This window comes from Drosophila tropicalis, unplaced genomic scaffold (assembly GCF_018151085.1).
Source record: "Drosophila tropicalis isolate 14030-0801.00 unplaced genomic scaffold, ASM1815108v1 contig_4, whole genome shotgun sequence".
In the NCBI taxonomy this organism is placed as follows: domain Eukaryota; kingdom Metazoa; phylum Arthropoda; class Insecta; order Diptera; family Drosophilidae; genus Drosophila; species Drosophila tropicalis.
The window spans coordinates 1,364,969-1,390,951 of record NW_027172862.1 but is presented as its reverse complement, the minus strand read 5'-3'; the positions used below and the strand labels follow the sequence as shown (position 1 = coordinate 1,390,951).

The 25,983-nt window shown below is 38.1% G+C and overlaps 1 protein-coding gene across 2 annotated transcripts in view; it reads left to right on the top strand.

The window, feature by feature from the left end:
• Nucleotides 1-25,983, top strand: part of NetA (Netrin-A) — a 53,624-nt gene that overhangs the window by 12,384 nt on the left and 15,257 nt on the right. For both annotated transcript variants that reach the window (XM_068284996.1, XM_068284997.1), the window contains exon 2: nt 24,647-24,835. In XM_068284996.1, the coding sequence (XP_068141097.1) occupies nt 24,647-24,835 (189 nt within the window). The remainder of the gene's footprint in view (nt 1-24,646; nt 24,836-25,983) is intronic.

Here is a 25,983-nt window from a genome sequence, read left to right as displayed (position 1 = left end):
GTTTATTTATACAGACTAAAATTAGAGACAGTTATTCCATGTTTATTATTTAGAAATGGATTGGTTAGCCAACCAAAGATACATTTGATTATATTCAGATTCGATTAAAGATTGAATCACAACTCGAAAAAAAGAACCAAGATACATATAGTTTTCAAAGGATTTCATCATTTCCCAATTGCAGGGCATTCCACCACCCATTTGAGTATATTCAGTCTTTAGGGTAATTATTTTTACTTATTTTCTTATTTTGGTTTGCTCCTTTTTTAGGAATTTGTAGGTTTGCCATACCATTCATTCCAAACGTCTCCCAATTTTTACTTTAATTAAATTTTACACAAAATATTTTCGAAAATTGAAGGTGGAAACTCACCCTTGGCATTTAACCATCTATTTTCCATTTGGTTAGAGTGCCGGGGATTGAGGGTGAGATGGATGCCAGGGCTAAAGGTAAGGGTGGTTTGATTTAGTCAAGAATGGCAAGGGGGAACGGGGGACCGGGTGAGGCGATAAGTTTGGTAGGTCTAGAGAACACCTGTTTTTTGTGCAAAGGGAAAAGAAAAGGGTTTCTTGTCGACATGATGGGGCTTAGGCATAAGAAAACTGGACAAAAGACGCATTTGCCTCTGGCTGGTCCATGGTCCTTCACAGTAGTTAGTCCTGGGATCTGTCTGTGCTCCTCTCTGACAAGTCTAAGCGAGATTTCTTGACTTTTTAAAGGCTTTTGTTTCCCATTGCCACTGGACAGGCGCTAAAAGACGATGAGATTAACTCATCGAGGCGGAAGTCAGGAAAAAGAAAAGAAAATGGGGGGAAAGGAAGACAGACCGCCAGATATGAATTGATGGTTGGTTCTACCGATGGTCGCTTGGCTCCTTATCGCTTTCCATTTTTTCTTTGTGGTTTGCCTTCTGCAAAAAAAAAGGGAAATATTTCTCATTTTGACAAATTCTTTTTTTCGATTTCCCCCATGTTGTTGTGGGCGGTTGTCTTCCCTCTCTCTTTAACTCCTTTTCTGTGGCTCTCTTTCTCTTTCTTTATCAATTGTGTTTATGTTGTTGTTTATTTGCCTGTGGCAAACACAGCGCCAAAAACCTCTTCTCCCCCTTTTATCTTTGGCCAACCGTTTCAACCCCCCTTGACTTGCTTTCTCAGTTTAATTTGGCTGTTGTTGTTTTTTTTGTGATGCCCTCACATTCAGGTTATATTAATTTATAGGATCATCAAGAATAAGTGCCAATGTTGAGGAACCAATTGTCATTTGACTCGCATTGCTATACGCAGCAAGACAAAGACTCATGAATGATCTTACACATCTCACAATGCTTTTGTTTTTGTATTTTCTCTTAAGTTTTCTAGAATATACTGGCGTCAGTCTGGTATGCTCTGTCTCTGTCACTCTTTATAAACCTATATGACCTACGTAGTTGCGTAAGAATTGAAAATTTAGTAATAAGCAAGCAAACGAACGATCAAGACGTGTTCTGGCAGTGGCAGACACAGTTCAGTGAAGTTTAAGTAAAAATAAAGTTAAGTTCTTATGAGATATTAAACACAGTGGTTTATTGTTCATCATAATTTGGTCCTTCGAGCCGGATCGTTGGGCATTGTTTGTTTGTTACTCATTGCTTAATAATTTGTTGCAACGTGGTTGCAATTAATTGTTAACCTCAAAGTTAGTAGTCGATAGTTCTGGCCTACTATCGAATAGACAATCGCGTGCTTATTGGAAAAAGCGCGGACAAACGGTGGCGCCACTCGCCTATCGGAATCTGTTATCGATATAATCGACGAGATCGTGAGGGAACACATCTCTGGAAAAAGACGCATCTTGAAATTTTTGGTCCACACAAGCAGTGGAGATTTCTTGGTATTTCATCATGGAGGAAATGAAAACATTCATGAAGGCCAGAGGAAGATTGAAGACAACCATTACCCGCATATATGGATATGCAGAGAATCCTGCACAGGATGCCGACGTCTTCGCAATTGACACCAAATTGGAAACTTTGTCCAATGCGTGGAACGAGTTCGTGAAGTCTGGCGACGAATTGGCCAAATACGACAAACTAGAGGGTTATGTGGACCCTACCGAAGACTTCGGGATATACGAGGAGAAATATGAAATAGCAAATGCCCGCCTTAAGGCTTTACGAGCTGCCTTGGCTCCGTCTGGCAAGTTGGAAGAAATCGGCGCGGCTGGTAACGATGGTTCGCTCTTCCAAGGAATTCTGCAACAAATGCAGAATCAACAGCAACAACTACAACTCCAGATGCAGCGTCAAATGGAACTCCAGATGCAGTGTCAAATGGAACACCAGCGACGGCAAATGGAGCAGCAGCAACTATTGGTTGAGAGATTGCTCTCGCCACAGCAATCTTCGTCTTCGTCAGGCTCACAGTCGGTTGCAACAGCGGCAACAAGAGATTGTGAGTTACCGAAAATCAACATCAAGCCCTTCGGTGGTGATTACAAGGAATGGCATGCCTTTAAAGACCTGTTTGAGAGTACCATTCACGGAAAGACAACTTTAACGAATATCCAAAAGTTTCATCACCTTAAGTCATGCGTCATAGGAGAAGCAGCGATACTCATCCAGCATCTGCCCGTAGTGGATGCAAATTACGTCACTGCATGGAAATCATTGAGTGATCGATATGAAAAGCCCCGTTACTTGGTGAATTTACTGATGGACACATTCACCGCATTGCCAAAAGCTGTTGGGCAAAACTCATCATCGCTACGCGCTCTGACTTGCGGAGCCAGTGATGTTATTCGGGCTTTAGACGCTTCTGGACAAACGGGCCGTGACTGTTGGCTCATATACTTGCTCATCAACAAGGTTGATGAGGCTACCCGACGTGAATGGATCGACAAAAGCCAAGATATCGAAAATCCTACCATTGAAGAGTTGCTCAAGTTTTTGGACTCACGATGCGATCGCCTTGAGCTCAGTCAAGTTATCGATCATGTAGCGAGCAAACCGAGGGATGAAAAGGGAAAAAGGCAAGCACGCACCATGCTTGCCATTACAGGTAATTGTATGAAATGTCATAGTACTGAGCACATACTGTCGGCTTGTCCTCAATTCCAGAGCTTGACTGTCAAGCAACGTTACACCTTTGCGAAGGAGAAACATACGTGTTTTAATTGTTTGAGAACTGGACATGGAGTAAGCGCTTGTGGCTCGAAGTCTTCTTGCAAGTATTGCAAGCGCCGCCATCATTCTATGCTGCATTCTGAAGGCCATTCTACACCGCAAAATAGCTCAGAGCAGCACCAAGGCAACTCAGGCCAGGTTTCTGAGGAGTCACCAGCGGCATCAGCGATAGCAATGATGAATGTAACCAGACCCAGTAAGCCAAATGGCCAACGAAGAAGCACTCTACCTACTGCATTGGTACACGTCCGAAATTCTCAAGGAGCCTTGCTGACGTGCCGTATTTTATTGGATAGCGCCTCAGACTTGTCATTCATTTCGGAACGGTGCGTACAGACGTTGGGGCTTGCACGTTCGCCATTTCGAGTTGCCACATCGGGCATCTCAGACGTCAAGGCGGGAATAACCAGAGGTTTCTGCTCTCTCCAGATGATGTCTCGTGTGTCGAGTCATTGCATCGATATTAAAGCTCACATATTAGGAAAGATCACCTCACCATTGGCACGTGAAAACATTGATGCTTCATCACTGTCGGTATTTAAGGGATACCAAATGGCTGACCCTGACTTCAGAACTAACGCCTCAATCGACATTTTGCTGGGCAATGATTGCATTTGGTTAGTTCTAACCGGAGAGAAGTTATGCGATGGTCAAGGACACCCTATTGCAGTTAACACCATATTTGGATGGGTAATCACATCGGTATACACTTCAAGATTGCAAACATCATCTACGTCATTGCTGACTACGGTTAATATAGATGGACTACTGCAAAGATTTTGGGAACTAGAGGAAGTTCCATCACACACAACTGTAAACAAAGAGGATGAAAAGGTCGAAACGCACTTCCGCCGTACCCACAACCGCAACTCGAATGGAAGATACATAGTCGATTTGCCCTTCAAGGAACAAAACCCACAATTTGCGGATACATTTCAAGGAGCGAGATCGCGCTTTCTCGCAGTCGAGCGTCGTCTAATGAAGGACTCCAGCTTGAAGTTAAAATATACTCAGTTTATGAGAGAGTATATCCAGCTGGGTCACATGAAGGAAGTAGCTGCAGACGAAGACACAAACGTATGTAAGAAGTCATTCTATTTGCCACACCATCCAGTCATAGGCGCCAAGCTGCGGGTGGTGTTCGATGGATCATTTCAAGATCGGGATGGACGATCTCTTAACGACGCACTTCACATTGGCCCATGTATACAACGCAACCTCTTCAACGTTTGTCTGCGTTTTCGAATGCACAGATTCGTATTTTCTGCGGACATCGTCAAAATGTTCAGACAGATTTTAGTGGCCCCTGAACATCAGAATTTTCAACGAATCCTATGGAGAGAAGACCCTGAGGAACCATTGAAGCATTACAAGTTGACCACAGTCACCTATGGCACGGCATGTGCACCGTTTCTGGCAGTTAGAGTGCTGGAACAACTGGCAACTGATCACGAATACGAGTTTCCAAGGGCGGCTAGGATACTTTTGGATGATTTCTACGTCGATGACGTACTGACAGGAGCCATGAACGAACAAGAACTGCTCGACATTAAGGAAGAGCTGATACTCCTTATGTCGCGGGCACAATTGGAGCTAAGCAAATGGGTCTCGAATAGTAAACGAATTGCCAGCAACGAGGGAAATGAAATCGATTTCTCAAAGATGGCAGCAAAAGTGCTTGGGCTGCATTGGCGTCCTGGAGAAGACGTCCTAACATATAAGGTTTCATTATCGGAACATATGACTTGTACGAAGCGACAAGTGCTATCTGACACGGCACGCATCTTTGACCCACTCGGCATTTTGGCGCCAGTGGTGATCAATTTTAAAATTCTGCTCCAAGAATTATGGCTGCTTAATCTGGATTGGGACTCGGAACTGCCAACGAAGCAAGCGCACTTATGGCAAACATTCAGAAAGGACATTTTCACGTTAAGGAACTTGAAGATACCACGATTTGTAGACAATCAACCCGATGACATCGAACTCCATGGATTTTCAGATGCTTCGTTAAAGGCTTACTCTGCTGTCATTTACAACCGTGTGACACACCTAGATGGAAGCATCGGAGTGGCACTCATTGCAGCTAAAACAAGAGTTTCACCATTAAAGCAGAAGTCGTTGCCACGGTTGGAACTTTGCGGAGCTCTACTATTAGCTCGTTTATTCCAAGCAGTAAGGTCTGGTCTGCGCCAGAAGGATGTTAAGATACACGCATGGACCGATTCTACAATCGTTTTGTCATGGCTTTCGCATCAACCCTGTAAACTTAAAACATTTGTTGCCAACCGAACGGCAGAAATACTAGAGACCATACCACGTAGCGCTTGGAGACATGTCAGCACTAAAGAGAATCCTGCGGATTGTGCATCACGAGGCATGCTAGCGAGTGACTTAATTAACTTTGATCTATGGTGGAAGGGACCATCTTGGCTGCACGACTGTACACTATACTCAGAGACAATGAACAGACCACCAACTTGCTGCTCAATTCTCAAGCCAGCAGCAGAACTTGAGTTCAAAACCAAAATCTTGACAACCATTTCCAAGGATATTGAGGATTCTCCATTTGAGGTACTACTCGGAAGGACATCATCTTGGATCAGACTGGTTCGAGTGGTCGCATATGTATTCCGCTTCGTTCATCGAATCAAATCAAGCAAGTCTAAATATTCAGGACCTCTAAAGTTCGATGAAGTTACCAGAGCAAGGAAGTTTTGCCTACGACAGGCACAAAATCAATTCAATGACGATAGACAGCTGCTTTTGAGGAAGCAATCGGTGGAGCGACGATCAATTTTAAGCAAACTATCTCCCTTCGTTGACGAAGATGGAATTGTACGTGTGGGTGGACGTTTGGAAAGGTCGCAATTGCCTGCAGATGCCAAGCATCCAGTAGTTTTGCCGAAACAACATCGTCTTGTGGAATTGCTGCTGAAACATGAGCATAAGGTCAATCTTCATCCAGGAGTTTCAGCAATGTTTGTAATAATTCGCCAGAAATATTGGATCATTGGCGCACGAAACCTTATTCGACGTATCACACATGAGTGTTTAAACTGTTTTAGACAGCGCCATCACACAGCAAATCAGTTTATGGCCAATTTACCGGCTGTTCGAGTGCGACAAGCCTTTCCATTTGAGCATACTGGATGCGATTATGCTGGACCTATCTTGTTGAAGGTTCACAAGGGACGAAACCCCAGGAAGGAAAAGGGCTACATTTGCCTGTTTGTATGTATGGTTACTTCAGCTCTTCATCTGGAGCTGGCCACTGATCTCAGCACCGACACATTCTTGGCGGCATTAAAACGTTTTATGGCTCGTCGTGGGAAGTGCTCCCAAATGTATAGCGATAACGGGCGCAACTTTGTTGGTGCAAAACGTGCACTAGACGAAATGGTACAGCTTCTCGCTTCACGCGAGCACAATGATGTCGTTTCAAAAGCCCTTGCGGATCAAGGCATCAAATGGAATTTTATTCCTCCATATTCACCACACTGGGGTGGTAAGTGGGAGTCGGCAGTACGCTCGGTTAAGCTGCATTTGCGACGTGTAATAGGAACCAACGTCCTCACCTTTGAGCAGATGCACACACTGCTCTCGCAAATAGAATCTGTCGTTAATTCGCGACCATTGTGCACAGCATCGGATACTGAAATTGCCTACCTGTCACCGGCACATTTCTTAATTGGCAGAACATATACAGCAGTTCCTGAAGACGGCTATTTGCAGATTCCGACCAATCGATTGAGCTACTGGCAGCATGTTCAAGCAATGCTTCAAGGATTTTGGAAGCGTTGGCATCAAGAATACTTGACATCGCTACAACAGCGCCCGAAATGGACCACCAAGTTACCAAACATTGCGATCGGTAAACTTGTACTCATCAAGGACTCTAACGCGCCCCCATCGGCATGGCTGTTAGGACGGGTAACTCAGGTGTTCACAGGAGATGATGGCCTCGTCAGAGCGGTTCAGGTTCTCACCAAATCAGGAGAAGTCACTCGCCCTATCACAAAGATTGCAGCCCTACCGGGTTCAGAAACGGAGTTTCAGGGGGGCGGGATGTTGAGGAACCAATTGTCATTTGACTCGCATTGCTATACGCAGCAAGACAAAGACTCATGAATGATCTTACACATCTCACAATGCTTTTGTTTTTGTATTTTCTCTTAAGTTTTCTAGAATATACTGGCGTCAGTCTGGTATGCTCTGTCTCTGTCACTCTTTATAAACCTATATGACCTACGTAGTTGCGTAAGAATTGAAAATTTAGTAATAAGCAAGCAAACGAACGATCAAGACGTGTTCTGGCAGTGGCAGACACAGTTCAGTGAAGTTTAAGTAAAAATAAAGTTAAGTTCTTATGAGATATTAAACACAGTGGTTTATTGTTCATCAGCCAATAACACAGACATTTAATATTTATTAAACAATTTGTTAAAAATAATTTCCCAACTAGAGCTACAGTTTATCGAAAAACATTGACTACATGATCTGATGTTTTGAAAACTTTTTAAAGAAATATTCCTAAATGATAACAAATAGTTTTAAATTTAGTCGATGGCCATTCTAATTAAGTAATTTCTTAATGCAAAGGGATACTTTAATTCTAATTACTTTTGAAATCTCGTTCATTGGATTTACAGCCTTTCATTGGAATAGTTTATGAGATTACAGAACATTTTCAAAGGGTATGACAAATTTTAAGGACTTCTTTTACTTTTTTATTGAATGCGTCTGTTAATAATAATAATAAAAATAAGAAATGTATATAAAAAAAATCTTGAGCACGTAATTATCCTTTTTTGCACACTTTACCTAGGCGCCCCATGCTCTTTTTTCTCCACCATCTTCTTGCCACAGCAGCAGCATCATCATTATTATCATCATCCTTGGGCCCCTTCTTCGGCCAGGTTGTTCAGGTCCTTTTTGCATTCAACTTCACTTCATTTATTTATTTATTTGGCTTTCTTCTTTCATTTTTGGGTTCACTTTTTATACTTGTTGGGTGCTTGTTATTTCTTTCTCTCTCCCTCTCTCTCTCTCTCTCTCTGTCTTCCTTTTTGGCTATTCATTTTATGACATCTTGTTATTTTTATTGTTATTGAGTTGCCTTTTGTTATTGCTGTTGCCACATAAATTTCACCCCCTCTCTCCAGGCAACAGACCTTGTGCCTCTCTGTCACGACAATTTTCCTTTTTGGTTGTTATTAATTTTGTTTTTTTTTTCTCTTTTATTTTTGTTTTGTTAGTCTAAAAATGAGCTTATTAGCGGCATGTTGTGTCGATGCTCTGATCTCCCTGTCATTTTCCCTCTCTCCCTCTCTCTTATGTGACCCCTCTTTAAGCCATGTTAAAGAACATTGACAACTTTATCCACAGATCGAATATCATCATCGGTTTAAGACCCTTGTTCGAGCTCATATACAAGATCTAACAACTTTGATTAGAAATCCAAAAGCCTTTTTCCGGACATACAATTTTCGCAGCCAAACAACATACACACACACACACACACAAACACATAATCAAATGCAAATTATCAACAACAATCACACACACACATATTTGATGTGCGGGGCGTGTCAAAGAAAACCAAACCAAAAAAACAAAACAAAATCTCAAAGAAAAAGTTTCGATTCGGTTATTTTTCTCTTTCTTTTCGTGCAAGAAAAGAAACAAAAAGAAACAAAACAAAAATTATGTAGATTTGCCGTGGGTTGTATATAAACTTATATTAATATATATATATACATATGTATGTATATATTGTATTTTTTTGATTGAGACATTTCCAAGTGCCACTTCTTGGCCATGAGCCATTGAAGAACCGCCGCTTAAATCTTAATCAATAACACACCATGACGAATTGTCTTAATACCCTAACAAATGGATGACCAAATTGTAGTTCCCATTCGAGATGTAATCGACTATCTAGCTAAATCTCCCTTGTGTTTGTAGTGTATGTATAAATGTATTAGGAAAAGCCGCTAGCTAAGATCACCTATCGATTACAATCGAAGCCGAGAGATATAACTATATATGTAGGTACATAAAAAAGCAACACGCAAAAGCGCAATCAAAAGAAGCGTTTTTAATAATGCGCTAAGTGATTGTTAAGAGTCGAGGCAGAGCCGTGCCGAGTCATTAATGCTAGAGAGTTGTAAGTCCAAACGGCAATCCAAGTGGCAGCCCACGCGACCTTCAGTGACACCCGCATATTTGAGACCAGGTAAACTGAAACTGAAAGAGGTAGATGCGGGAACGGTAGAAGAAGGGTCTATTAAAACTCAATTACATTTAATTAATCAACCAAACTGAGGTCTACCACAACACAACAACAGACCAGAGATGACGTAGCAAAAATCAAGAGAATGAAGTTGGAGTTATGGAGACAGAGAGACAGAGAGACAGAGAGGAGAAGCTTTTGACATTGCCTTCATTACCACGCACAACAAAAATTCATCAATGCAAACAAATTGAAAGAGGCTCAAAAGTCGAAAAGGAAATTGAGCAGTTTATGATTAAATGGCTAAATGATGAGTAAAATGAGAGAGCCCAAGAACAAAACACAAAAAAAAAAGACACAAAATAAGGTAGAAAGTGTAAGTTAAGAAGCCAAGAAATGAACAAACAATGCAGTAAAACTCACCTGCGTCACCCTCACCCACACCTCACCTCAAGCATCTCCAAGTAAGAAAAGAACAACGAGGAAAAATTACTTCATTAAAAGTTCGAAATGAAGAAAGCTGAATAAGAAGTGTCCAAACAGCTGGATGGAGCACCGAGAAGTAGTAGAAATGGGGACAGTGGTTGGTTGGTTGCTTACTTGCTCGGGTGTCCCCGCCGATAAGAAACTCATAATTGGTGTCATTAAAAAAGCCATTTCGGAAGTTGTTAATCTTCCAGAGCGTCGCAACGCAGCGACAATTATGCCAACTAGCGCGGGTGGTAGCCAAGCACAACAAGCACACACACACACAGGGAGAACAACAACAAAGCTACATAAATATGTAATTTATTTAAAAGAAGGAAGCAAATACAACAAAAAAAAGAACCCCAACCAAAGAATTCAAGTGACACCGGGGCACAGTGAGACAGAAACGAAGTAAAACAGTTTACAACAAAACGCTGGCCCTTTTTTCATCTTCTCATTTGTTGTTCTTCTTTTTTTTGTTGTTGTTTATTGTTATCATTATTTAGCCAACTGATAGGACACAAGCAAAAGCTGCTGTTGGAGGCGAAGAATGGGAAATGGGTAACTGAAGTTTGGAGTCCAGAGTCTCAGGAGCAATGGGTACATTTTTTGTTGGTATAAGTATGCAATGCAAAAGTAACCAATTTAAAAGAACAATTGCAGGGTATCAAAGAAACATATATAAAGCCAAGAAATCATTAGTATATCAAAGAATACTCCAAGGACATGTGCAAATCAATAGAATCTGTTTAAAATGTATAGTTATTTAAGGACTTTCTATTGAACTATCATAGAGAAAAAGGACATCACTGAGCTTTTGCAGTACGTAATTTTTGTCACGAGGCTTAAAGGGTTAATGTGTGGAACATTTCATTTTTAGCCCTCTCGATCGATCTCTACCTCTCTCTCTCTCTCTCCCTCTCTACGCCCATGGTGTCAGATTGGTGCTTCGTTTGCTGCTTCATCTTTTAATTACAAAAAGTGCGATAAATGTGACAGAAGCAACTAGCAAAACAAAGAGCCGTTAAGGTTGCCAGTTGGGTCTTGCAATATTTTATAATCCGTCTTTTGTTTGTGTATGTGTGTGTGTGTGTGGGAGATTGGGTTGGTAGTGGCTGAAAGTTGGCAGGACACAGAGTAAGAATATGAAATGACTAAAAGAGCAACGAAAAAGAATGTGTCCCTTGAAATGGCCAATGGAAATGAAATGAAATGAAATTGGTAAGATAGGGCGAACCAACAACAGCCGACCCAAGTGACCAAGAGTCATAAGAAGATACGGGTATCTATCTATGTATGTACAAAAAATATTCTAGTTTGTGGCTTGTGTTGTTTTGTCTCTTGGCCATAAATATTATCTGGCCAAGTCACTTGGTCGGTTGCTAGGCCTCTCTTTCTCTCTTTCTTGACTTTTTTTGAGAGTTTCCATTTCTGTTTGGTTTTTATGACTCTCCGCCTCCAACTTCTAGTTTGTCTTCTTCACATCTTCATCTCATCTTTTTGTGGCTTGTTTTGTGAGAAAGTTTTTTGTGTTTTTTCGTGAGGGCTGGTCAAGTGTTAATTTCCCCTTTGCAATTAACTTTCCTCCCCCTCATGTGCTCCCGTCCCCTGTACACAGTGTTCTTTTATTCTATTCTGATTTAATGTTGTTGTTGTTGTTGTTGGCGTTTGTGTTTTTGGGCTAAGTTGACCAGTTTTTCCAGCGGTTTTTCCCAGCAGCTACGAAGTCTACGAAAACGTCGTGACAGTTTTTCTTGAATGCCAAAGAAAAAAAGAACCAAGGAAATATTTGTGCCCGGTTGCCATTGTCTTAATATGCAAATTGCATTGTCCCGTCTCAGGTTTAGGGTTCAATTGCAGAGCAGTTGAGAAGATAAAGACGGAGATACAAAGATATAGATAGAGACAACAGATTGTGGGCTCCCGTTTATCATTTTGTTTTCTTTCGTTTTGGTGACCTCGCGCGCATTGCGCTGACAAAAATATTAATAGAGAATCCCTTCTTGTTCCTCACTCTGGTTGCTTCGTTTGCTTTGCTCCTCGAACGAATCATGACTAGAATCGAGACAAAATTGTTGCACATTTTACTTATTATTATTATTGTTGTTGTTGTTGTTGCTGCTGCTGTTACTTTCACGATTTGTCTGTGACAATAATACGTACTTTAGGCCAGGCATAAAGTGAACGGCATTGACACTGGAGACACAACAAGCCAACATAGAAGCTATCAGGTAACTGACCTGACTATCTGACTGCCTGCATTTCCAGTCTGTCTTCCTGCTTCTTATTGAATTGAACTCAACCGTGAGTCAGTCCGCCAGTCACAGTGATAAGCATCTTTTACTTTTTATTTTATTCTTAAGATTATACACACAATAAAAACGAGGCACCATAATTCGAAACGATTCTCATCTTATACTCAAATGTCAATCCGTTAACCCACACTGCTCGAAAGTGTGGCCAAACTATCAAACACTTAGCTTAATTTCCATGTTAACCAACACTGCTTGAAAGTTTGCCCAACAGCAGAGAGACAAGAATTAATAACTCCTGTTTTAGTCTTCTTAGGTGTAACCACTCTAAATAAACCATATTATTCGCTTATAACCTTTTCTGTTATTCACAACAGCTGCATTTGTAAGTTTTGAGATTTCGTTGTTTGACTTACCAGTAAGGGTATTAGGTTTGGCTTGTGATTTTAGCTTAGCATCTTTTCAAGTGTAAGGGCAACATATTATTTGCAGCTCAATAATTTTCATTTACAAATAAATCGATTTATATGACACACTGATTAGCCCTGGAGTAAGACCTAAAGGGAGAGGGAGACAAAGAGAACACAGAGTTAAAATAACATTTAGATTTTTCATTTCGCTAACAATACCGCACACGCACACCTGTACCTGGTTTTTGGGTTCCAAATTCACTTGGTCTCTTATGAATAGCGATATGCGAATGCCAGATAGAGAGACAGACAGACAGACAGACAGACAGACAAACGAACAGAAGGACAGCCTTTCCCACAGACAACACTCGATTGCAGCAGTTGCAGTCGTCGTCTCTGGACCAAGGGGACAAATGTAAATAAATGCAAAAGGCAAACTCACGCGGCACTCAGGGGACAAACAAGCGAGCAGGCGAGCGACCGAGGAACATAGTTTTGCATGCATTCATTTATGCTGAATGGACTCCGAACTAGACCCGGAGAATGCTGGGCAAGAGAGCTGCTGGCAGCTGTTACCAATGCCCATTGAACAATTGAAAATCCAATGCGAATGTGAATACGAATGCAGAGATCTCATTCTGTTCAAGCGTAACAAAAAGTAAAAGCATCAAATGATTGAAATCCCTATGTAGGATGAGCGTAAGAAGGAGATGGAGATGGACACGCCCAACAGTGGCCGCTTCTCTAGCTCATTATACCTCATAATAGCCATTGTCAATGGCCATAGCCATAGGACATACCCAGCCTGGGCATCTCTTATTAATTTGTTTAAGTGCCATAAATGGCAAACACACACACACACTCGCCCAGTAAGGCCACAAAAGGATTTCCTTTCGGCTTCTTCTTTTTGCCTACTTCTTGTACAATTCTTGGCATTGTATTTTGCGCCTTGAACCGCCCAGCTGGAGATTTTACACGTAGCTGCCATTTCTGCCACCTGACCATGACGAATTAACCGAAATCACAGCAAAAAAAAAAAAAACTCTTCCAACTTTTAGTATGTACTTTCAAAAACATAACAGCTCTGCACTGGCCAACACACAAACACAGACTCCTATTGTGTAATAGAAGGCAATATGGTATGCCATTAATAGTAAACACAAAATTACATCTAAGGACATCCTACATAAGTAGTATAAACAAAATTCAATTGTCTTAAGTTCCTATAACTAGTTCACTTGCTTCTTCATCAAATTTATCTTAATTTTATTCATTGTTCTTATCAAATTGAATTCAATTGAATCTGCTATTGAACTACATTTACTTGAAATTTCAACAATTAGCTAGTTAAAATGAATATTTTAATAGCAAAATAAGTAAATTTGTATATTGACAGGTTGAAATTGTGAATTAGGTGAGATTTAGTGAGTTTATGTGTTCCATAAGTGAGATTTAACAAAACAAATTCACCGATTTGGCTAATTTTTGGTCTTTGGAATGATTTGTGGAAGTCCTGAAACTGCTTAAGAGATGAATTACATACATACTTATGATCATGCCCTTTTCTGCAATTAGTTTTGTAATTTCCTTTTAAGTTGACGTTGGTAATTCAAAAGAAAAATAATCGATATTAGCAATCTCTGATTTCGTAACGATTAATTGATTTGTATGTGGGATTTCGTTTAAAATTAAATTTGACAATCTATCTCTTTTTCTCCTACTCTCTCTATCTATATTTCTCTTACTGCGGTCTTTCTATTGTTGTATCTGTTAGATAAATTAAAGGAGAAGGAGAGATAAAAAAAAAAATCCGGCAGCAGTAGACAGGGGCAGGTGATGGCATATAAGATACTAAAGAAGGTATGCTCGACCTCAGTTTGCCCTCCTGCTGTTGTTGTTGTTGTTGTCGTTGATGCTGCTGCCGCTCAAGTGTCCACCTAATAGTGTTGTTGCTGTTGTTGGTTTTTTGATCTTTGTTTTGATTGGATTTGGAATTTTGAATTTCAGTTTTTCGGTTTCGGTTTGCCTACAGTTCAAAAAGATCATACGACTAGGCTTTGTCATTAGACAAACGAAACGAAATGAAACGAAATGAAATGAAATGAATAAGTGTTGCTGGTGGAGGTGCTAGGTGCTAGATGTTAGTTGCCTGACTGCTGCCTCCACCTTCGCCTCCATCTCCCCTCCCCTCCCCGCCCAACTCTCTTATTCTGCTTCGGCTTCTCATTCCCCATCTTGCTCTCACACCATTTGCCTAGGTTGTTGCAGTGTTGAAATGTCAGGCACTTTTGTATGACTCTGCACATGGCCTCCAAGTGCCGGCAATATGTTTTGTTTAACTTCTTTGGTTTTTGTTTTTTCTGTTGCATTTGCATTTCATTTGTTGCTGCTGTTTGTTTATCTTATAGCAGCAACAGCAGCTCCCTCAAAGAGCAAAGAAGAAGAAGAAAAAGGAGGGGGAGGGCGACAAAACAAAATCGTGAATCGGTGATCGGGTGATCGTTTGGACTCTGGCACGCCTTAATTACCATTAAGAGATCGGGCCAAGTCTTCTTGTAGTCAGGCTAATTCATATAAATGATTTTTAAATGTGCAAAATATGCAACTTTATGCCAACTGCAACTGATTTACATACACAGAAAGGCAAATGGAGAGAGAGAGAGAAAGAGGGAGAGAGAGTGAGTATGAAAGACTAAACAATAGAGTTGTATCTGCAGATTGCATTTAATTAAGCAAACTTCACTTTTTCCCCTTTTACAACAATTCTCTCACTAACTATCTCTTTTCTTTTCATTGCTATTCAATGATTCGAATTGCTTTTTTCCTAGAATTCCAGAAGATGTAATGCGATGCCTTCAGTTGTGTTGAGTTGAGTTGAGTTGAGTTAAGTTGCATTGCGTCCAGAGAAGGTCGAAATGGGAACAGAAGAATACATAAATCAAATGAGGCCAGGGCGATCCGAGACAAGTTGACTTGCAGTCCGAGGTTGCCGGCATTTTCAATGTCACTGAGAATTTATATACATACAAACATACACATATACATATATGTATTTCTGCAAATATCTTGTATTTTCTTTTCTCTTGCATTTTTATTGTTGTTGTAATAACAATAAAATATAGAAATACAAAAAAAACCACAAACATTCAACAACAAAAAAAGGAACCACACAAAAATTACCAAGAAATTTTCTTTCAACTGCTCATTTTTTGGCAACACAAAACGAGATGAATCTAACAATAAGAACCTTTTTCTCTTTTTATGTCTCTCGTCTCGTTTTGAAACAGTTAACTCACAACTCAGTGTTAGTAATGCAAAATGAAATGCCCTCTAGAAAAGGAAGTTCTAAACCTTTTTAGCCCGGTTTAGATTCTATTTCATAAACCTTTGCATAGGTTTATTTCCTTATTAAATCAACTAGAAAATTTCTTATAATCATCGATTTGGGCTTTCACATATCCATATCTATAAGAAATTATTGCTAAAGACTTTAGGGTTAAGAAAAACGTTGCCAGATTCCAGTTTTTCTCATAAAATCTCTTAAGGAGAAACCACCCAAGTTAAAAAGAACTTAAATGGAAAATTACTTCCAAGCAGTCAAAGAGATAATGTTTTATAATGTGACATTAATTTGAAATTCCATTAAACCCAAAAAAACGTTTGGAAAATGATTTGAAACAGAATTGTTAACAGATACATAGACGGAAGCAAATTTAAAATCGTATAAGACCCAGAACACTTGTTAAGTGACAATCAAAAAGGTTAAGAAAATATGTTATCGAAATATCAGCTATGTAGACATTCGTTAATTTCATCAATAAAGTGTTTCTTTTTCTTTAAATTGATTTATTTTGAAAATGTTTCTAGTTATATTTTTGACTACTTTTATGTTGAATTCTCTTAACGTGTTTATTTCACTTTTCTTGTCACTTTATAATTATAATGTGAGATCAACATGAATAAACAATGGATTATAAACAATTTTTCTGGATCATACAGAATTGATATAAAACTAAAGATTTTAAGTCAGTAAGTTACATTTTAACTTTGATTTAATTGCAATGTTCTATCTTTCGATGTGTTGATGCTTATCAATTCGAATGGGTCAATAATTCAAGTCTAGTTATAAAGACTTTGCCTTCTCGGAGAAATTTCATTCGTTATTGAATTGATTTCCCTTACAATTTTTCTTTTGCTTATATATTTTGTTTTTGTTTTCCTTTTTTTTTTTTGGTTTTTTCTCATGATTGAGAGAAGGGGACCAATTTTCACTTTAGGGCGACTTAATTAGGAAACTTGGAGCATTTTATTTATGTATTTTAACGAGTCGTTTATTTAACTCACCTCCCCACATCTTGAGTGTCTGTATGTGTGTGTGTGTGTTTTGTGTCTCATTCTGAAAACTAACATCAAATTGAAGCCGAGCACAGAAAACATTTTCGAAAAATTTGTTTATTGTTGTTTGGCCTTTTTTTTTTTTTTTTTTTCTTTTTCGTTTGGTTTTTGGGGTCCTCTAAAAGAGCCGCAGAGTGAAATTCGAAATTGGGAAATTGAAATAATTTTTGGTACCTTGATTTAAATAAAATAACAAAGACGCCAAACGTAAAAAGGTGAATAAAAAGAGGGAGCAACCACCAAAAAGAAGGCAAAGCAAGGCAATTCGAGGAAAAACCAAACATAAATTCTCATCGGCAACCAAAGTGCAGCCATGAACTTTGTTTTTTATTATAGCGACAGGATATATCGACTAACGCACATCCCCATCGACCCGAGACGATTTTCATGTTAATTCATTTGTGTTAATTAGGAAAAACAAAATGTTGAAAATGCCACACACACACACAAACACACATTTATGTATACATCTGTACATAAACGTTCCAATATCTCGAAATACATATATTTTCAATGGTATTTTTCATTTATTTTTAAATTGTATTTATTTATTTGTTGCTGATTGTTTGACACAAAAAACAAAATGTTGCAGCTGCAACGAAAAATACAAAATTTTAACTAAAATATATGTATGTATATATGTATCTATATCACTTGATTAAAATGATTAATGCTTATATGTTATGCAATGTAAAAGTTTTCCTTAACTGGATTTAAAAATAGTTTAAATAAAAGTTTTCCATATTCAAGTGCCAAACTTTTTAAATGAAGTCTTGTTCAATTAGTGCAAAGCACTTTATGCAGAAACCATTTAAAGTTCTTTTAATACAAGATAATTGATAGAGTTGTAAATTTCGAGTAAAACTCATCATTTTGGAAGGATAAAACTTTTCCGTTTCGCCTTATGTAATTGATGAGAAGCCATGTCGATTTACAGATCTCAATTTTTCCCTTAGTTAAGTGGTTAACTTTTTTTACCACAAGTAGATAAGAATCCTGAATTGGTTGGTTGATTTTCGCCATTTTGTGTCGAAAGGAATTCTTTAATGATTCTTTGGGGTATTGATCAAGGAAATGCATTAACTATCAGCATCTTCGCTCTCGCATTCAACAAGATATATAGAGAAGAAATTAAGACCAAAGTACTTACTAATAAGATACTGAAAAGTGCCCATCGACTAATTGAATCGTCATAATCATATGATTATGATTATTATTTGCCATCTCTATTCATTTCTGCTTATTTACCTTATTTAATTTTACACCTGATTCCAATGTGATGACAGAAGAAAACTATTGTTAACAAGCGACGAAGGAAATGGGCAATGTAAACTCTTTCGACTGGCAAACCAAATTGTTTTTTGCTTTTTGCCATACATTTCGCTTGACAGCTAATTACAATTTTATTGAGACAAAGTAAGTGAGAGTTATTATGATCATCAGCAAGGGTGACAGACGAAATATGCCTTCAAGGGGCAATTTACTTGTTAATTGTCTTAAAAGAGCTTATTAGCCGTTCATTCGCCCGCTGCCCTCTTTTGAACTGAAATCTATGGACCATGTGCCAGATGATAGATATGGATGATACATTTTCTTGGTATGTGGCTTCATTTGTTTTTAGGAAAAGAAAGTGGCAACAATTTACACCAACGAATGTGTTTAAACAATATGAAAGAGTTTTATTTTTATGGGCTTTTTGCAACATTTCTAAGCATGGGTAAAATGAAATGCAATTGAATTTGGTTTACTTTTCTCCTTAAAACAACAAAAAAAGGAAAAAGAACAAAAAAAATGTGGAATAGGTCAAAGAGGCACTAAAAGATTAATGTTTACACCTGAAAACACAGAGTACTCTAAGCACACACACAAACATCCAGTGTGGAATATATCCCATGAAAATATTTATAAAATTCAAATGAATTTATTGTTGGAAAATTATTAATTACCAGAAAAGCGTGTAAACAAAACGTTTTTCATAAATCACAGAGGAAGCACAAGGACATGAAGAGAGTGTGTGAGAGAGAGAAAGGAAAACTGGTGAGTTTGAGTGAGAAAGCGAAATGCCACAAGCATAACACCACCGCAAATACCAAAACAATTTTCCAATGAAATTGTCAAATTGCAGTGGAAAAACGCAACAGCAGCAAGAACCACAGCAACCGCAACAGTGCAACACTAACAACATATTCTGGCCAACGTATATGCTGGAGATTCAAAAAGGGGTTTTGGGCCGGCAACTGGGTGTGGTGAGTGATTGAAGGGAGGGGTTGAATGAGGTAGACATCTACCGTGCATACTACAGGACTGGTCACCGAATTCAATTCGCAATTTTTGGTAACCGAAAATCACTGCTAGGCGAACGCAATCAATCATAAAACGATGCAATGTCTGTCGAATGGACGACCAGGACATGCACACACACACACACACACACACACACACACACACACAAATTGAAAATGCTACAAGGACCATGGACCATGAGGACCCCCTTACTCCCCATCAAGAAAATGCAGGGAGAAGAAAAACACAAACAAAAAAAAAAAACGTCCAGCAAACAGGGTAAAAGTCAGAAGCGTAACGGAAACTACATCGTTCATTGGTTTTTGGCTTTTCCTGCTTTCACTCCTCAAAAAACGTTTTTCGACAATTTATCAATGAGAAGTGAAAAGCGGACGGTCAGTCGGTCAGAGGGAGCACAACCAACAAAGCAGTCGATGGTCTGCTTTAGCAGTTAATTAGAGAGCTATACATTGACCAAAATGCATAAAAAAATGTTCGATTTTGAAACGCTGCGATCACTCAGGGTTTGGAAAAGTACTAAGTTCAATTTTTTTTTATGATTTTGAAACTTTTCCAAAACATTTAAAATCACATTTCGAAGAACTGCTTCGTTAGGACTCCAATTGCTTTGCATAAAACTATTTCCTATTGGTCAAACCGTTTAAGGAAGAGACTTGGAACGTTTCGAACCAACATATTCTGAAAAAGCTATTTGAAAAAATAGTTGTCCTTAGAACATATTAATCCTGGCTACGCCTTTGGTATATACCCGATGCATAGAACATGAATGTTATGCATAAAATTATCTAAAGAAATTTGGCAACAAAAGATTGTTTGTAGTATTTTTTCATTTCTCACTTAAGTTATCGATTATCCTTCATTCTATATTGTTGGTGTCCCACATTTTCACTTTCACATTTTGTACTTTAATTTATTTGTTAAATATTGACCAAATAATTTTAAAAAAATCGCAACAAAATACTTTGATACTTTCTGGTATTTTATTGGGCAACAAAAAAAAAAAATGCATAGACAGAAATATATCGATCTCTAAGCTTATATTTTACTTAAGCCTCAAACTTATTATTCAATTATATTGAATTCATGTGAACTTGGTTTATTTTTTTTTTATTTTAAGTGTGTGTGTGTGTGTGTGCTTGACTGTAAAAACATAAAGAAAAATGTTAGAAAAACAACCAAACCAAACCAAAAAAATCGACAACACTAATCCGCCCCAAATTTGAATCGTTTGAACTGAAAGTTTGAGTTAATTAGAGTTACGGCAACCAACTATCTTGATACTGACAATTTCATTGTGTGCGAGTCTGTGTTCAGTTTCAGTTTCAGTGTCAGTTTCGTGATTGTTGTTTTTGTTTTTTTGGGGTGCCACTTATCAAATTTGAACTTAATTACTGGGCTCACCTTTTTTTTCTTCTCAGATAACAGAGCTTAGTTAGAGGTCTTGGAGCTAATGAACAGTTTTATGCATCGCTTTAAGTTGCATTTGATTGAGCTCTGTTTGCCGGTCATCATCGGTCCGTCGGTCCATCGGTTCATTCGTTCATTCGTAGGCATCATTTTGTAATCTCTTATCCGTTTGTCTGCATTTCGAATGAAAATTTACATAGATGGCGGCCAGTTGGCTGATTCGGACTGGTTTTATATTTTTTGACCATAAATCAAGTTGCATTCGCCAGCAGTCGACTGTGGCTGCCTCTGCTGTTACTGTTGCTGCCGATGCTGCTGCTGGGGAGCCGTAAAGTGTGTCATTAAAATTAATTATCTAGCATTTTTTAACACCGAGCCGATCCCTATAACAGAGAAGGGGCTTGGCAATTAGCCACACGCCGTGCTGTTGCTGATGCTGCTGCTGCTGCCTTGCACTACGATGACGACGACAAGCTTTGACTTTTTTTTTACCAAATATTTGCTTAGCTCTTTTGTTGTTGACGATTCTTCAATTCCATCTTACAACTCCGATTTCATTTCCAACCTCCAGTTTCAGTTGCAGCAGCAGCAGCATCAGCTTCAGCTCAAATATTTGCCCTGACATAACTTTGTCTGCGGCTGGCATGCGCCAAGGGCGGACGGGAAAGCTGCCAAGGAAGGACAAGCAGCCGCTTTGTCTGGCCCAATGTGTGAAAGATAATTATAACATACACACACACACACACACACAACATACACACATTTAGCTAAGAGAAGTACATTGACGGCGCTTTAAGTTTATTTTTTTTTTCTGTTTTTTGTTTCATACCCTGTAACTAGAGAGAAAGTATATTCAGCAACAGCAAATTAAGCAATGTTTTTCGAAAGTTTTTCGCGTGTTCCTGCTAAAAATCATTAGCAATCGAACTAAAAACCAAATGTAATACATATCAAAGCTTTAATTATAAAAAAAAATACATCAATAGTAGCAAGAGAATCGGAAGAGAACTAAGAACTAGCGGGTAATTGCAGACAAACTTTGCCATCTTTCCTGAAATTGAAGCGATAACATTTTAAGGATCGATAGTTATCGAAATGCCACTTCGATAGTTAGTTTTTATCGAAAATTAACTCAATGGACAAAATCGTTCTTAAAGATAGATATATGATCAGTTACAGAAGTATATTCTCGATTTTGGGGTTGAACATTTACCTCATTTCAGGAGATTCTTCATAATATCAAGTTGAAGTCCTTCTCCATTAGTATTTTTTATTAACAAGGATTTTCCTAACTAGTTATATTAATGTAATTGCTATAGGATAATGCCAATTCGTTGTTTTAGGATTTTTTGAAAAAAAGGTTGCATTTCGCTGCATTCCGCATCCTCCCCCCTTCATCGACATTGTCGTTGTGGCCTTTGGCATTGACAGCTGCTTTTGCTCCAAGCTAAAGCCAAAGTTGCCAACTCAGCAGCAACATCAACATCAACGCCAGCAATCCCTAGTCGAATGTCAATAGCAAAATTGTTTGCCAAAAGCATAACAAGAAAGCTGGACACGAAAAGTAAGAAACAAAAAAGAAAAGAAAAAACGAAACAGAACGAAAGCAAAGCTAAAATAATCAAAGCAACTGAGACGACCCACTTAACGATATTTCTACACCCTTCCTACGATGGCTCAGCTCCACCATTTACAACTCCCCTACAACCCCCGGCGGTTCGGTCGATCTGGTCTGCTTTAAGGCTTTTGTTTTCTTTCAATTTTTTGTTTTTTTTTTTTTTTTGTGAAAACAAATCGCCGCATAAATTATACAATTTAAGCGCCCAATGGAAACCCGCTAGACAAATGATGATGGGACTACTACTACTTGGAGGCTACTTGGGGGCTTCTTGGCGTTTACTTGGGACATTCTCGGTATGGGCAAAGAAGCATTTGCGTGCCATTTATTTTCATTTATCGCATTGCCAATTGCCAAATGCGTGTCGAACACGCGACAATCTACATAAACTGATAAAGACATCACAGTTAACATTTCGCATTCTTATGTTGTGTGTGTGTACGTACACAAACTATATACAAATACATACATGTACATATGTACATACATACATGTACATATAGTTTACCTAGGATACAAATTGATAGAACTTAAAGTATCTGAGAACTTACTTTCTTAGTTTTAGTTACATTTTATTAAAGGTAAGCACTTGAGAACTAATTACTCTTTTTTAATTCAATCCAACAAAGAAATCTTTTTCTGTATAAGTTTTAAGCAGGTTCAAAGCTAATTTAGACACTGATTAAATAATTATTTTATTAAAATAACTCTATTGGTTATAACTTTCATGTATTTAACGCAAATGTATAATTTAAATATCAAGTACTTAAATATGGGGTGAAAATCTATTATAGAAACATTTAACAGAATAATGAAAAGACAGCCACATTTAATTTATTAAGTATTTAGTGTTTGATTATCAAATTGGAGCAGTACCTAGGTAGTGACTTTAAAAAATGAAAATAAAATAACCATCAATCAATGAATTATTATAGTAAATTACATTTTTTAGATTAATCATAAGTAATTAGTGCAGTAATAATGAATTACAGAAGTAGAATAATAGAAAATTTAAATTGGCTTTATAAAGACAAACATTTCTTTTATTTGAATAATATTTAATTAATGATTAATGATAAGGAAATGATATGAAGATTTTCCTTAACAATTGTTGAACAAATTACTTTCCTACTAGTATAATTAAATCGTAGTTAATTTGAAGTTTATAGTTATAAGATAATTCCTTAAATAAATTAAACCAGAGGGCCGGGGCTAACTTCGACCGCGTCAAAGTTTGTATACCCTTGCAACTTTTTTGGTAACTCTTTCCTTACCTATTAGCCATCAATGTGGAAGAACGTTTTATCTAAAAAGGCTTATGCTTGCGAAATCATAGGAAATAACAAAGATATTGATCAAAGTCACTGTTTTCCACCGATCGTTCCTATGGGAGCTATATGATATAGTCACCCGATCTTTATCAAATTCGGCACAGTCATTAACATATATATTAAATTAAGAAATGTTTAATTTAAAAGCAATCGCGTTAAAAGTAACGAAGGTGTTTACAAAAGTCACTGTTTTCGACCAATCGTTCCTATGGGAGCTATATGATATAGTCACCCGATCTTGATCAAATTTGGCATAGTCGCTTATAGGCGTAGTAAACTCTCTAATATTAAGTTTCACGACAATAGCTCAGAAAATAACGAAGGTATTGAGAAAGTCACTGTTCGTGACTTGGCCGTTTGTATGGGAGCTATATGATATAGTCACCCGATCTTGATCAAATTTGGCATAGTCGCTTATAGGCGTAGTAAACTCTCTAATATTAAGTTTCACGACAATAGCTCAGAAAATAACGAAGTTATTGAGAAAGTCACTGTTCGTGACTTGGCCGTTTGTATGGGAGCTATATGATATAGTCACCCGATCTTGATCAAATTTGGCATAGTTTCACGATAATAGCATAGAAAATAACAAAGTTATTGAGAAAAGTCACTGTTCGTGACTTTGGGGTTTGTATGGGAGCTATATGATATAGTGGTCCGATCCGGCTGAATCCGAGATATACAACGCCTGCAGTATACACAAGCCGTGCAAAATTTCAGCTCTGTAGCTCTTACGGTCTAGGAGGAGTTTGCGTTGATCCAGACGGACGGACGGACGGACATGGCTAGTTGAACTCGTCTCGTCGTGCTGATCAAGAATATATATACTTTGTATGGTCGGAGATGCTTCGTTCTATGCGTTGCACACTTCTGACCAAAATTAATATACCCTTTTTACAAGGGTATAAAAATGGAAATTACTTAGTTATTTTAGAGACTGATTCCAATTATTTCAAAAAGTACATACAAACACTTGATTCTGAATCTCAAGAGCTCTTTTGCTTTTGTTTTTCTTAAAGTAATCTTAAATATTAAATTCGATTTTGGTTTTTATTTTCTTTTTAGTGTGCAACTGCAACAAGCATGCCCGTCAATGTCGCTTCAATATGGAAATCTTTCGACTCTCGCAGGGAGTCTCTGGTGGCGTCTGTCAGAATTGCCGACACTCGACCACAGGGCGAAATTGCCATCAATGCAAGGAGGGCTACTATAGGGATCCCAGCAAGCCGCTAACTCACCGCAAGGTGTGCAAAGGTAAGCCACAACATAATAAACAAGCCAATGTAATCGACTGCGATTTCGTAAATTCTATTTAAGATATGAATGCACAAAATTTACAATGTAATTAGCTACTACCACAACGCGCCCTAGGTAACAGCGACCTTTACAACAAAAAATATTTCCTCTCTCACTCTGTCTCTCTCCGTCCGATTCATTTTATATTTATGGAAAACAATAAATTCATGCGGTGCAAACAAAAAGAAAAAAGCTTACATGGCCGGTTGAAGTTTTTCTCCTTTACTTTTTTGGTTTCTTTTACCAAAATTAATGGTCTTGCAATAATTTTCGTAGGCGGTATTTATAGATTGAAACGTTTACTATATGGAATATGCTATATACCACCTGTATATAAGTACATATGTATATCCCGTCGACAAAAGGAAGAAAAAAAAAATCAATTTGTATGGCTAATTGCAAATCGTGGCGGGAATTTGAAGAATAAACTAGAATAAATAAACAACGAACAAAATGAAAAAAAAAACACACATTCGTTTCGTAAGAAATTTAAGCATAATATAAACTACTTATTGTTAGTATATGTGGTTTTAGTTTTATTTTTAGTTAATCCGCCGTCCGCTTGTCGTTAGTTAAATTTTGTTTTTCCATTTAACGACTCAGCATCTGACTAAGCCAACGAGAAGTCAAAATTGTTCAATGCGCATTCAAATCGAATTCTTATCGATTTTTAATTAATTATACAACTCTGTCAAAGAACCACATCGTAAATAATTGAAATAAGTCACACTCCGCACACTTCCTACACCCCTCGCTCCTGTTCTACACCGTCAACCGTCCAGTTTCCGACGAAGCCAGCAAATCATCAGAGAACGACGACGACGACAAAAGGCGCCGCTGTGACAATTTATTTGTTCTCGTTTTTCATTTTTTTTTACACATTTTTCAATACTCTTTTTGCGAAAGGAGTTATTGAAATTGTTATTAAGTTGCTGATATTAAGATTTAAAGTGTTTGAAGAAGTAAAAAGAAGTTAAAGAAAGTTTTATGACAATGGAATCAATAGATTGTAATGAGTTTGATCTATTATATCTTTCTATACCGACTTTAATCAAGCATCTCAATGAAACTTCAAAAGAGCTCTTAAAGATAATTGAATATCATTT